At 38.9% G+C, this 15,637-nt stretch overlaps 1 protein-coding gene across 9 annotated transcripts in view; it reads right to left on the reverse strand.

The window, feature by feature from the left end:
• Nucleotides 1-15,637, reverse strand: part of TNIK (TRAF2 and NCK interacting kinase) — a 469,288-nt gene that overhangs the window by 349,624 nt on the left and 104,027 nt on the right. For all 9 annotated transcript variants that reach the window (XM_023737917.1, XM_023737914.1, XM_023737916.1 and 6 more), the window contains one exon: nt 15,229-15,294. In XM_023737917.1, coding sequence (XP_023593685.1) covers nt 15,229-15,294 — 66 coding nt within the window. Of the gene's footprint in view, nt 1-15,228; nt 15,295-15,637 lie in introns of those variants that run through there.

Genomic DNA, 15,637 nt, shown 5'->3' on the forward strand with positions numbered 1-15,637 from the left:
GCTAAGCTTGTAACTGTTTACACCACCCAGGGACTGCTAATAGTAAAGCCTTTCTAAATCCAACTATTTTGGATGCCAGGGTTGATACTATTATGTAAATAAAGGACTATTTTACTGTATAGTTTAATGAACCAAGTATATGCAGTACCGTGATTTAAGCCAAAAGTACAAATTCCTTGGAGAAAATACTTTAATATTGGAGAATGATTTGTGACTAGCATATCAATAGGAATAAATAAGCAGTAGTTTTAAGGTACCTGAGGGTACTTAAGGACAGAAGCTTTTCAACAAACTTCTGTTTATACTCTTCAATTGCTTGGCAAATCCTTTCTCTAATAGCTTGAAAAGGTCAAGTTCAGCCCAGGTCCCCTCTCTGAAAATTAATGAGGTTTTAAACTACTCAGGAATGCAGAAGTGGTGTCAAGTTTACTTAACTGACTCAAGTCAAAGAACCTTCTAGAACAGCAACATATTTTGGCTGTATTTCTACCTTTAAGCCACCTATCTTCTTAACTGGAATATTTCAAAGAACATTTATTTCAGCATAATGGCAGAATCACTAGGATATGAATCATCTGAGCAACAGAATGACTTTCCCTCACCTTTTTTAAATGGTCATATAGGAGAAATAAAGCATGTAAAGTGTGCGGATGGAAAATGGCTTGCCAGTGTGGCTCCTCTACCTCAGAAGGGATCTACAAACTAGAAAGGGTGGTAGATCTCAGTTAAACCAGAAAATTTTAAATTAAAAGTTAGATCAGTGACCCCTTAAGCCAAAGAGCCAGCCATGCCATGATTCCATTCCTCCAATGAACTGTATGTGTTTAAGTCTTTGGAGTCAAAAGGTTGTGGGATCAACTCCAGGTTGTGCCACTTATTATCACTGTGATGAGGGTAAGTCAAACTCTCCAAGGTTCAGATTCTTCAGCTGTAAAATAGGCATCATAAGCAGTAAGTATCTACTTCATGAAGTTGTGGTATGGAGGCCTGAACAGAGCCTTTTGTAGGACGGGCATATGTACTATATACATACACTCTATCTATGTATTTGCGTACTAGTACTTCTACCAAGGGCAGTGGTGGTTTAGTGGTAGGATTCTTCCCTTACATGTGAGAGACCCAGGTTTGACTCCTGACCAATGCACCTCACGTGCAGCCACTCCATGTCCGTCAGTGGTGAACTGCGTGTTGCTATGATGCTGATGCTGATGCTGGTGGTGCGGTAGTTAAGAGCTACCGCTGCTAACCAAAAGGTCAACAGTTTGAGTCCACCAGGTGCTCCCTGGAAACCCTATGGGGCAGTTCTACTCTGTCTTATAGGGTCACTACAAGTTGGAATAGACTCAATGGCAATGGGTTTGTTTGTTTTTTAAATGATGCTGAACAGGCTTCAGTGGAGCTTCCAGACTCAGACAGACTAGGAAGACAGGCCTGGCAATTTAGCTCCGAAAAATCAGCCAATGAAAAACTAAGGATTACAACTGTCTGATCCCGTTGTGCATGGGGTCGCCATGAGTTCAGGCTGATTCAACAGCAGCTTACAGCAACAACTGCTTCTGTTATTAGCAGAAAACAATCGTTCCTTCAGCTTTAAAGAGACACATTTACCACAGGTAATGGGTACTCGTGGCTACTCATTCACCCAAAACACCTATTAAATCTGTGAAACTCCTGACTACAGGAGATGACTCAGGGTAAAAAAATAAAGAAATTGTTTTTCAATGAACTATTGAGAAATTCTGAATGTGTTTTTAAGCTCTAAGGTTCAAGTCTAGAAGGATAGTAGCATCCTTCCTCAATACAACCTTCCATGCTCTTTAGTTATAAGGCCGATGGACCATGTTTGTCCTAGGCTTTGGGCCTTTCATTGAGATGCCCAGTTCTTCATCTGAGTTGGGTTAAAAAGTTATCTTGTTTTTTCTTCTCTTCTTAAGAGTAGGCAGTTTGTAGTGCCAAAATTTCTTCAAAGGTGATACCTGTTATTTTTGTACAACTCTTATTCTAGAGAATTTTTGGTAAATATACTCTACCTTCCAAATTCCCTAAAACATGTATGTTAGGATAAACTGACATTACTCTAGCAAAATCAGCCTTTTGGACCACAATTATATCTTAGGTTGACACTGAACCACCAAGAAAAGAACTGTCCTCAACTGCCACCATCTTAGAGTGAAATCTAATTCCAAAAGAGAATAGAACTCATCCAGCACAAACACCAAATGGATGTCTATACCTACCCCTAACTTTTTACTAATACTCAACACTAGGCAGTTTAATCTCTTCTAACTCAAAACACTAACTGTGCAGAGGGAATTTTCTGTCCTATATTTGTTTTGGAAACCACAGTACCCACAAACTCACAGTGAAATTCAAGGACCTGGGCTGCCCAGCTCCCCGAGTTGTGTTCCTCAAAGAAATTCGGAAAGAAAACCTCTCAGCTATAACCAGGACCTCAGAGAGCGGAAAGTGCAGCTCACAGCAGAACTTGGCAGGTACAATACCAAAGGCATAGGAGTTCTTTGGGTCCTCACCCTTGGACTTCCTGAGAAGAAAAACCCTAATAAGACAATGAAAACCTCTGGATGTTCATGTTCTCAGTCAGTAAATGGATCTCATAATCCTAACTAATCTCTGGATTTGATTATCAGAATAACAACATAATGACCACAAGCTTGGAAATGCAAAGATATCCCTAAAAACCGATAAAGAGGATAAAAGTCTCTTCAACACGGACAATGTAGACTTACAGATGCAGGGACAGGGGAGGCATAAGGTTAACTGGTGAGTGTGGTGTGAGGGGGAACCACTACTGATACCTCTTTTACTTTTGTTGTTGTTGTTAGCAGACATCGAGTAGGCCGCCAACTCATGGTGACCCCACGCACAACAGAACAAAACGCTGCCCAGTCCTGCGCCATCCCCATGATGGACTGCCGGTCAAACTGTTGTGATACACACGATTTTCAAAAGTAGGCCTTTCTTCCTAGTCTGTCTTACTTTGGAAGCTACCCTGAACCTGTTCTGCATCATACCAACATGCAAGCATCCACTGACAGGCAGGTGGTGGCTATGTGTGAGGTGCATTGGCCAGGAATGGAACAGGAGACTCCTGCCTGGGAAGCAAGAATTAGAATTCTACCAATGAACCATCATTGAATACTCTTAGGTATTCGTAAATATATGGATTTGAATGAGAGCTAATACCATGATGCATAGTATTTAGGCAGAATTCAAAGAGCACATTTGACGACAGCATTACTCATCAACTTAACCAGGTATTCATAATTCTCTGATGTCTGGACTGAAAACAATATTCAAAGAGTTTTTTGTTTTGGAGGTCACTATCATGTTTTGGGCTTTGTTGGTACGTTTGGTTTTTTACTATTCTGTTTTTTTCTCTCTATCCCCTATCAACACTGGTTTCTTGGCCACACTTCAGATGTCTTCTTTAAGCAAGAGATAAGCTGGAGATCCAAGGAAATGGGTAGTCATGGCTACTTATTCACCATCTGCCCATCACAACCTCCCCCCGCCCCCCATCTTCCTTCAGAACCTTTGGTTACCACAGAGCGCTTGGCACCAAGCACCTTTTCCTGCAAGCACTCACAGAGGGACATATTCATATGGTGAGGGGAGCAGCTTTGATGATTGGCTGCTGTGGTATTTTTTTAGGGAATGAAGGGTTTTGAAAGATCTTAAGTGTCTCTCAAAGTGAGTAAGTAGGTATAAAATGGTAGAACAAAACGTACTAAACATTTAGGTACAAAACATTCCTTTTCTCCTCCTGAAATTACTGGAAAGGTTAGCTGGGTGAAATCAGAATCTGCCTAATTTAAAACTCCTTTTAAGAGAAGATATAACAAACTCAACATCCCTCCAAAGAAAAGGATACTCTGCCTAGTGTTTTTCCCTAGCTTTCATTGTTTTGACACATAAAGAGAAAGAAGGAGATAAATGTGGGTAAAATGTGTTACTGATGCTCCAGATAATAGCCTTTACAGGCATTTCTAGTGACTTTGGGCCACTGGTGCTACATATCTAAAATCTGCAAGAGAAAAAAGCAGGGAATAGTGTGGTCCTTAATGGAAACAGAAATGCAGAGCTTTTACATAGGTACACTTGGGGTCGCATGAGTTAGAATTGACTTGATGGCAACAAGTTTGCTTTTTTTGTTGTTGTTTTGTTTTTGATTCCTGACTTGCATTCGTGTTAAATTATCCAATAGTTTTTTTTTAATCCTGATACTGTAGCCAGGTCACCCTCAACTACATTACTTTGAAATTCTTTCCTTTCATCCTCTGTTTCATTGTCCCTCCTCATCCTCAACCCCAAGCCCCCTCCCCTTTAAAGGGTGAAACAAAAAAACAAAGAGTAATCAACTTGTCACAATGCCACACCAGGTTACAAGAAGGTGGCATCTCCTTTCCCTGTAATAAAGAAAAAGTGCAGATTAGGCACCTGGCAAATATTTGCATGGTCTCCCAAGCAGAGATTCATCCATTTGCTCACAAAAGTACACAACGACAGCTGAGAAAATAAATCAATTCAACAAACATTTATCAAGTACCAGTCTGACTGCACAGGTTTTCAGGAAAAAAAAATAATAATAATGCACCTGGCTTTTGGAGTTGATTTTTGGAGAAATCTAGAAATATGCTATTCTCTCCCCTCTCCCACCAGAAAATCATGAGAAAAGAAGCAAGCAAGTCTCTCAAATGTTCAGCACAGTAGCATTTCCTACTGTAAAAATGCAACTAGCCCAAGGCACGGCAGTTCCCTTTTGTAGATGGAAAAGAATCCCCTTCTTATCTCTCTAGAAAAATATCAATTTTGTTTGTTGTATAAAAACACAGTATCTCCACTTATTAAGAAATCACAGACTAACTACCTAGCCATCAATCACCCTTCAGTATTTTGGATACAAAGATTAAAAGAACTATATACTGAAACAAGTTATGGCACCAATGCTTTACAGTATACATTCAGACTTAGCAGGGATCAACTTAAAATGGATTCTAAACACACAATACAAGGGCTGGGCTAGACCAATCCCTGACAAACATTTAAGGGCTTCCTCTTGGGAAACCTGTCAAGGGTGCTAAGAGAATTTGGGCTACTTCACAAGAGTGAGGAGGCTGTTTCCCTAGCCCTACTATATACTCAATGACCTTGGGAAAGTCATTTATAAACTCTCAGACCTCTGTTTCTTCATTTTTAAAATAGGGATCATATAAGTGTTCTATCTAACTTGTGGGGTTATTATGAGGTTAAATGAAACAAGGGTTATAAAAGTTTCATATAAAGTGTTAAATCATCAATATTGATGTTTAACTCTATAGCCCTGAAGACAGGGCAGAAGAAGGGAAATGACTTAAGAAAATGCATCTCTGTCACCATAAGTATGTAACTTGAGTCTATAAAAGCTCAAACGAGCTGTGGGCCCTTGTGTTCGGCCACAGGAGTAGTTTTAGAATCATAGTCATGAAATCAGTTTTAGAAAGAAGCAAATTTTTTTTCTTTATCCTATTCTTTTTTGTCATATTGGATGGACACTCTTTTTATTCAACTTATGTAGTATTTAGCTGCTGTTGGCTATTAAATATTATATTTAGTGTCAGTCTCCTAGATTAAATTACTTAAACAGTTAATATTAAACAACGACTACACTTATTCCACAGAGATAGGGCATTTCAAACTCAGCAAAACATAGAGATGATGTACTGTTTTTATTAAGTTGATATTTTTAACCATCTATTCTGGATTGGCACTTGAGAAACTGTAAGGTAATGTCCCTGACCTCAGGGAACTCAGAGTTTAGAATGGGAAAGAGCCAGAGAGAACACAACAGTGAGGTCAGCGCACTAAGAGAAGAGTTCAGCAGGTGCCACCGAGTGCTCGGACGACCATGCCAAGGGGAAGATGTAGGGTGGTTAGCCAAGAGAAGGTGGGGAAGGAGAAGGCACCACGTGAATATGAAACGGCACGCCGTGTATGCAAACCCCAAGCAATGTGGTGCTTCTGGAGCACACAGTGAGAGTTAGGATGGGCCTAAGACGAGGCTGGAGCAGGAGGCTGAGGCCGCAGCAAAAGGAACCTTGGGCTGGCAAGTCATCCTGAGGATGTAGAACTGTGTCCCCTGAGTCTTAGGATTCTGCCCAAGTGTGGGGCAACTCTGAGGCCTGACGCAGGGAGACGGGAGCATCCAAGGAGTGGTACACTATGAAGGGACATCTGCATGTAGGACCAAAAACTGATTGCCACTGAGTCTATTCCAACTCATGTGATCCCATGTGCCCAGAGTAGAACTGTGCTCCACAGTGTTTTCAAGGCTGTGACCTTTCAGAAGCAGATCACCAGGCCTTTCTTCTGAGGCACTTCTGGTGGGTTCAAACCGCCAACCTTTATAGTTAATAGTCAAGCACTTAACTGTTTGTACCATCCAGGTGTAGACCTCAACTATCCTTTACCCAGAACATTCTACTTTTGTATTAAATACTGGAGTTTCTCATGGGAAAAAATGCTTTGTTGCTTAAAAAAAAAAAAGTTGATACACTGAAAGGTAAAGGGAAATCTCATTTATAAAACTAATAAAAATAACCCCAGCAATGCTAAAATTGGCAAATTTTTATCTTATAGATATTTTAGATATATTTTATAGATATTTATACAATAACCATGGCCCAGAATATTTTGATGTAGAAGACATTAACAATACTTTTTTAGAATTCATACAATATTCTTGTACATTTTTTATTGACCTCTCCCTGGGAAGGTTCCTTTTATTTAGATACAAACAGGGCAGAAAACCAAGGCTGCAGCCAGTCTCAGCTTCCTCGAACAAGGTGCAGCTGGGGCTGGGCAGTCAGTCACCTGGAGGATAAAGTGGGCCAGCGGTGAATCATCACGAGGAATGGCAACACATGGACAGGCAGAGATGGAGAACTATTCCAGACTTGTCGGAAATCCAGTGCTGCAAGAAACTATCCAGGAATCTATCACGTATAAAATTAACTTTACTGGGAATATTAAAAATAAAAGGAGAGAGGCAAAGCTAAAAACATCAAATTTCCACTAAATTAAATTGAGCTAGGAGCCCCATACGACCTTCCTGACAGGGGTAGGTTATCCAACAGGTGAAAAATTTCATGTGTTTTTGTTTTCTGTTTTTTTGTTTTTTTTTTAACCACTTCAAAGATTCTGCTTCTAGGTATGGCTAGCATCTATCTCTCTCCCAACCTCACAGCACCCTCCTACAGAGTCAAAGCCTCTTTTCAAATTTACAATCCCTGACGGGGCGGATGACCCAGTAAGCAAGGTAAGTAAGTACAGGCTTACTTGCACTTACTAATCTGTAGTGAACAATTTTGCTACAGATGATCTGTGATCTGATACGCAAGGTAAGCACCATGCTTACCTTGTCTATTGTATAATTTGCCCCTGCTCCCCTGAATATGATGCACAGATCAAAACCGAATTTCTAAAGAAAGACCTGCCAAAGACTGCATGTCCCAGTGGGCTATCTTATGCAGTTATGGGCAACTTTTCTAAAACAATTGAGCACCTTCTCCCTAAAGGAGACTGAGTTCTTGAATAATTTAGTTCATATCTTCCCTGCAGCCCAGAAAGATGATACTGTTATTAATATCATTGTTGTGGTAGCTAGTTTGTATTTATTAAGAGTTCTCAGTGTGCCAGCTGCTGCCCTTTTCTTCCTCTGTTACAGATGCGGGGGGGAAAAAACTGATACAGAAGTTCTGTCCATTGCCTTAGAAAGTAACAACTTTCTAAGCAACAAGACGACGATCAGGAGCAATGCCCAAGGCCACCGTACTTGGCAGCAGAGTTTGTACTCAACACTGTTTGGAAGCCCAGGCAATGCTTCCTCCCCATTCCAGATCCTCACCACCAGGCAAAGCTCCTACTTAGTAGAGAGTATATATTTGCTTGTAAAGCAGCAGGTATTTATTTTTGCACACACAAAATATTCAAGTAGTTATAATAAAATTATATTTGAGGATAAACCACAGAGATAAGAAATTCAATCTCCATGCCCCAATTAACTGAAGATCTAAAAACTACAAATCATGAGGGTGTTGTGCATCAAGTTATTTGGCAATTCATTAGTATGAGACAAAATGAAAGTATTTTGAACTAAAGCAAACTAAACACATCAAGTGAAAGGTGGGCACAGGAGTACCAGTCCATGTGTGGCCCTAACAGAAAATCTCATCATCTTTTCATCTGCTATTGGAAGGTGTACATTATTATTCATTGGAGCAATGAGAACTTACAAGAATTGCATGTACCTGAATTAATAAGAGAGTGGTATAAGATGCTCATGTATTCATACCATCCAACACAGAGCTGCACTAAACAATGTCACCAGACCAAGCAGGCATCTTGGTAACATTTTTGGATACTCAATATATATATCATCTTTCTAAAGATTTAGAATATTTCTGTCAACAGTAGTTAAATGTTTTCTCATTTTGCAGTTGGAAAAGCACAGGCTGTAAATGGATTCATGGAAGCATGGTAGCAACTTGTGGAGGTTATCCAGACTAAGGTTCTACTTCAAACTAAAGGATGTCAGAGCTGGAAGGAACTCTGGAAGCCATTTTGGTCCACCTCCATCATTATACATGAAACTGAACCCACCAGCTGCTCTGTAAGAGAAAGACATGGCAGTCTGCTTCCGTAAAGAGTACAGTCTTGGAAAATTGTATGCAACAATTCTACTCTGTCCTGTAGGATCACTACGAATCCTGATCAACTCGACAGCAACAAGTTTGATTTGGTTTTGAGGTCCAGGGAAACAAAATAACTTGCATAAGCTCACACAGCTAATGAATCGCTGGGCCGAGACCCAAAGCCAGAAGCCATCTGTCCACTGGTCTGTCTAGCAGGAGTCCTACATCCTTCCTAGCCCTACTTAATCTCAGGTCATTGACCCTGACCCAGGCAACAATGGTCAATAACTTTGGTAGCACTGCTCCCTTCCGCTGGAGTGCCTTTTCCGTTCCTCTTCCCCATACATCCATTCATCTTTCAAATTAACTCAACAGTCAACCACTACACAAAGCCTTTCCTGGTCCTCCCACATCCCCCATATAATTGGCTCTTCTCCTCTTTGGCTCCCAACAATATGCCTTCTGTATACTCCTGTTATGGTGCACCCCTGAAGTTACTGATTTACTTGTCTCACTATGAAAGACTTCAAACGCTTTGAGGGCAGGGTCATGGCACATGGATATCTATAAATCTTGCCCTGAAGGCACTGCCAAGCAGATAATAGATCTTATTATGAACAAAAATCCCAGGATAGAGATAAGAGTGGTTGAGACTCTTCCCCAAAGGCAAAGACACCAAGAAAAGCTCTGGCACCAACTGAGAGGCAATACTTTGGCACAGTGGCTCGCAATGCAGACTACATATTAGTATCATCTGGGAAGTTTTGAAAGAAAAACTTTACCCAGCCCCACACCAGACCAACTAAAAACAAATCTCTGGGAGATGGGCCCAGATATCATAAGTTTTTCAAAGTTATACAGGCTATTTCTATAAACAATAAAGGCTGAGAACCACTAGTACCAAAACCCACTGCGGCTGAGTCGATTCCAACTCACAGCGACCCTAGCAACCAGAAATCCTACACAGTTCCCTAGGGTATGTTTTCTTAGCAACTCTGGAGGTCCCATCACCTAGCAGAGAAAGTGACCCTTCCATATGGCATTTAGCATACAGGCGCTGACTACCCATGTAATTTATTAAACCCAACAGACCATGGCATGAGGTGACATGGACGTGAGCCAACTTAGAGGCAAACAACACAGGGATCTGTGAGGATGAAAATCTCATCAAGCCAACACATTTCAAGGGTAAATGATTTTTGCTACTTATCTGGATCAGGAGTAACTCTGGCCAACTGCAAATAAAGTACTTTATAAGAATTAAATAATCCTAAATCCTTAGCTATGGTCGAATGAATTTAGGACTTTGCTTTGCATGTGCTAGAGTATCTTAGAGATATTTTATAAAAGTCCATTTGATGTCAAAACTCACAGTTTCTGCACTCCTGTAAAAATAGTGCTTGGGTATTTCGGCAGTCACCAATCAATTTATTTTAACTGAATGGAAACCAACTAGTACCCTTGACCACTATCATTAATTTATTTTTAATTAAATGAAGCTTATTACTGTAAACAGCACAATTTTTAAAAAAAAGAGATCAACATACAGAGCTAGTCCAAACAACCTGGTTTATAAAGAAACAGCCCTGCACCATGTTTTACATGAAATGCCCACTGATCCAAAGAGATAGGATGATAATGATTCCGACTCATAGTAACCCTACAGGACAGAGAAGAACTGCCCCATAGTTTCCAAGGAGCGCCTGGTGGACTCGAACTGCCGACCTTTTGCTTAGCAGCTGTAACACTTAACCACTATGCCACCAGGGTTTCCAATGAGGCTGTAGTGATGGGGCAATGGTACAGGGGCACAAGCCATTCTGATAACTGTATTCTATTGAACAGTTCCAAGTGGCATTAATAGTTGGTAGTGAGACATGTAAATTATGGTGGGGGGAGGGGCAGTGGTGACGTTCTAGTCAAATAAATTGGGAAAACACTGGGTAAAAGCAAACCAAATCAGATGCTAGTGTGCACTGCTTCCCTTCAAGAGGAAAGGATGGTCAGAAGAGCTTCTTTTGGGGTTCCACTAAACACATTTTGGGAAATTTGGCCAACTGGCTAACAAATGTCAATGAGGCAAACGTCAGGCAAAGTGAAAGCCAGAGAGACCTCCCGTTCAATTCAATGACCCTTGTCTGCCTAAAGACCCCAATACAGGAAATGGAAGGGGCTGAAGAATGAATCAGTAGTTGCAGTCATTTACTTGGTAACACACAATATGGTGAGCATGAAGATGAAGAAGAGAAAGAACAATATAGACCGTGGTATAACCAGACTGACACACACCTTGTAATAAATGACAATAGCAATAATCAAATCTTAAATGTACACAGCACTTTATATTTAATAAAACACTTTCACAGTCATCAATTCATTTCAATCTCACAATAGCCTGGTGGAATATATCAGGAAAGGTATTTTTATTCCCATTTTACAGATGAGAACAACTGAAGCTCCAAGTGGTTATATGGCAGGCTCAAAGCTACAGCAATTTAGGGGTAGAACCAAGACCATAAGACAGATCTTCAGCTCCTAAATGAGGTCTCTACTACCCCACACTCCTTACAAATTTTACAGTGAAGGTGCTCTACTTAGATCTTGTATAATCTCAAGAGTAAATACTTGTGATTCTGTCCCAAAATTTGGAGAGTAGGTAATTATCCAAAAATCATTCTTATCCTACCGAAGTTCTAGAGTGCTGCACTCAGTTCTTCTGATTTCCTCTAATCATCTACTTTCTCTTTGCAAATATAGACGTTGGGTTTGATTTTTTTTTAACATGAAAGACCAAATATAACATCTAAATGGCAATTATATCATCAAGTGTCATATTGGAAATATTGAGATTTGGGTTTAATGCAACAATGCAATTCTGAGTATTCATAAAAACCAAGAAATGGAAAGTAGAAGGAGAAGCCAAAACACGTGTGTTTCCGATTTCATTCTTCTATAAATATTTCTTTTAGATCATAAAATGTTCTACAAAAACAAGACCATGGAAAGTGCCTGTGAGACTCTCACTGGAATTTACATGTGTCTGAGAAGAAGAAAAGTTTACTGAGTGCCTACTATGTGCCAGGCATGGGCTGAGAGCTTCCACATACTTTACACATTTAGTTTTCCCAACAATCTACTCAGTACATTAATAATAGATAAAGAAATCAAAACTCAGAGAATAACCTAAAATAGCTGGTTCACACAACTAGACTGAGGCAGAACCAGACTGAGAAAAAGAACCAAGCTCAGTCCTGCTCCACAGCCCTTTATATTACACTCCTTTCCACCTATGAATGATTAGACTAGAGAACCTATGAGGCCCTTGCAATCCTTTGAAAGTACACATGCACGCTCACAGTGGCTCTCTCTCACAAGCACTAGACCCACTCCGATGGCCTCTTTACATTGCATTTTATAACCTTAAGGAGGATGCAAAAGAAACCTGATAGGGATACTAAGGAATCTATCATATTCCTAATTCACACTGTCATCCTGGGATGAAGTATGTCTCTATTTCTGCAATAACCAATATATATTCCAAAAGGGCAAATTAAGAAACAGGATAAACTAACATTAATTTAAATCCGTGGCTAATTTGTAGTGGTGTTTAACCAGTAAACATTAAACAATTATTTCGGCTTATTAAAATAATTACTCTATTTTAACAAAAACGTGTTTGAATTCCATTAGGTTCCCAACAGGTAGCATGCCAATAAATAGCCAAAACAGGTATGTGACCTTTTGTTGGTTTGATTTTTAATTGGAGCTACGGGCGCAGGGAGATGGTTTCCTCATTAAAAGTCCTGACAGAGAATTACTATTCTTTATTATCTATCTAGTTGTTCAATAAAGTAAAAAACAGGTATCAAATTGCCACTCTGTTCACGTGGGGCCAAAATGCTAAAGATAAACCAGACTAGCCTTCCAAGAACAGCTAACCATAGGACAGACTTGGGTTTGAGATTATAAGCAACTTTGATAAATTAGACAGTATTAAGGTTCTTTATATCAAATATTTATATTTTCACATCCACATATATCTGGTTCATATGCAGATATGCTTCAGGAAATATCTTCTTAATATATACATACACTTTTTATTTATTTTATTAAGTATGTTTCTTAAAAACTACTTATAAATAAAATTATGACTCTATTAGGATAGCTTATAAAGAAGAAAATTATGATGAATCCTTCCAAAAAATAGACTATGTCCATACAACTGGACTATGTCCATACAATTGTTTATAAAAACCAGGAACACCATGGATTTACAAAAAATCAGAATTAATGATTTAATAATTAAACTTATTTATCACAGAACTTTTTATATAGGAATCTTTCCCTAGAGCTATAAAATTTCTATTTATGTCCACAGATTTTAGAAATATACCTACTCCACAAAAGTGAAATATAATCTGTAGTGTGAATAATCATTTCTTAAGCAAATTTTCTTTGAGTTCATATATCTTTGAGTTCAGATTTTGCTATTTAATTAAATCTTAATCTGTCAGGACTCAGTGACAGCAGAGCTAGATTGGTGGCCTCAAAAACCCGGAGCTTCTGTTCATGAGCAGTGCCAACTAACCTCATCTGCTTGTCCAAAAATCAAACCCTGAACTAGGAAGACAGTTCCAGTTCTTTAGATAAATCATCACAAGTCCCCATACCATTTCCACCTAAAATCTCATTTGACTAATACAGAGAAAAGCTGCAACAGCCACAAACAATACATGGAGCTGGTAAAAGAGACCAGATCTCTGGTCCCAAAGCCCAGTGAATTCTCCATTCTATGCAGAGTCTCCTCTCAGCATGGGAGGGCCCAGTTTTGTACCAAGCAATAAACAGAATGTCACCATTTAGAATAATAATGTCAACAAAGTAATCATTAAGTGCCCTTCCTCTCTCAGAAGACCTGAGACCTCTTGCCATTTGTTTCCTTTTCCTTACTGTCAGGTGACAAGAAAATAGGGACAATTCTGGATTTTATAAAAATTCGCATCCGTATTTGAATCCCCTTGTTATCTTCTCTCACACGTGTATACAGAGTGGATAAAGCTGTGAACTGTCTCCCAAATTCATATTCTACACGCGGGAAGCATTGTACAATGGAACAGCTCTAAGAAATGGTACCATAAAAAGATCACCGTGCTACAGAGTTGTTACTCCATATTGACAGCAAATCAGAAGTAATTTTCTATCTAAATCAGAGTTTAATTCATTAGCCCACGTTACTTCACAAGTTCAATCCAATTTCTCAAAGTACAGTAACACACTCTTCCAACCTAATTATCTTCATTGAAAGTATTTAAAAGCATTTGATGAGAACTTTCTTTCTGTGTCAGACAGGATCAACGTCAAGTGAGCAGCTTAGGAAAGCTACAGTCTGTCTAATTTCAGGGGTTGACATTTTAGAAAATAATCTTTTCTTGTGAGGGAAAAAATGTTCCCCTGGAGGGGACACCAAAGGATACCTCCCAGTACCTTAAATAAAGGTTTAATTAAATGTGTACCCATTTACAATAGGGCTTTAAAAACCAGATTCTCAAGAATACATACAAATATACTTTTGACATTCGGAAGAATTGTAAACATTATAATCTGGATGACTTCTACAATAATTTTAATCAACTAAGAAAAGTTTAGGGCTCAGATGTGGAATTTTTAAAAATAGAGCAATAACAGGAGATCATCTGTAATGGAAATGCCATCCCATATATCACTACCACTCAGGAAAATAATGGTTACTTCCCTCAAAATAATCCTGAGGAAATGGTTTGTTTTGAAGACATTTCAACAGCTCGTTCACCAGAACCCCAAAGTTTTAGTCCCAAAACAACTCATTTCCATTTCCTCTTGACAATCAGAAGGAGAAATCAACCATATTTTTAAACCACCATTTTTTAGATTACTTAACTAGGAGAAAATACTTTCTGAAAACATTTTTTGGGTGAATTTGTAAGCAAAAATTAGTAAACGGGCAAAATGGAGGGATAAGACTTCTTATTCCTCAGCCAAGTCCTAACTCTTAAGTTTAACTTTTAATTATTTCCTAACTTGTAAAACTCATTGCTGCTATCAGGCTTTTGCTTTGTGAGGTAGCCAGTTTTCTCCTAACGCTGTTCACAAAACTCACTTAACTCCTGCCCTGGGCCAATAACAAATCTCCTTTCCCAGCTGCCAATTTAATAGCTTAAATTTCTAAACTAAACGGCATCCGTTGCTCCTTTGAAAACCAGTTCTGGCAGTGATTAAAGGAAATGAAACACTCAAAGGGCTTCAAATATGCAACATCAGAATTCATGTGTCATATATAAACGGTATAATATATAATGAAGGGAAATACCCCAAATCACAGAATCCAGTTTAGGCAATGTGACTACTGAGATATTTAAAAAGATGGAGAGTCAACTAACAGGTATATTACTTGGTTTAAAATCTGTTATGAAGCATTTAGGAACAGGTATAGACGGCATTACTATTCAGCATTCATGAACCAAAACCACACATAAACCATGTAAAAATGCAATGAACTTACCTTATAAACCTGCCCGTAAGTTCCATTTCCAACAAGTTCCACCAACTCAAAGATCCCTGCAGGGTCCTGAAACAAACAAGAAAAATTCAAGACAATGTTCCAGGCATCGTTTTAATCAAAAGCAAGTACTATTTAAAATATACAAATAAATAACAATTTTAGCTTTGGAGGATCATGTATTAATATTAAATACTATGAGAATTTAAATTGTAATTCAGCGGTAGTAATGAAATTTGTTTTTTCTATTTCCATGAGATATGTTTAAATCAGATAAAAGATGTGACTTCGACTGAAACAAAAGGAATTGACACATTTCTCATGACAAATAGAAACACATTGCCAGTACATCAAAGATAAAATGAAAAATTCATCATACTGAGAGGGTTCTAATTTTTCGGATGTTTCTCTT

This window comes from Trichechus manatus, unplaced genomic scaffold, assembly GCF_000243295.1.
Source record: "Trichechus manatus latirostris isolate Lorelei unplaced genomic scaffold, TriManLat1.0 scaffold00110, whole genome shotgun sequence".
In the NCBI taxonomy this organism is placed as follows: domain Eukaryota; kingdom Metazoa; phylum Chordata; class Mammalia; order Sirenia; family Trichechidae; genus Trichechus; species Trichechus manatus.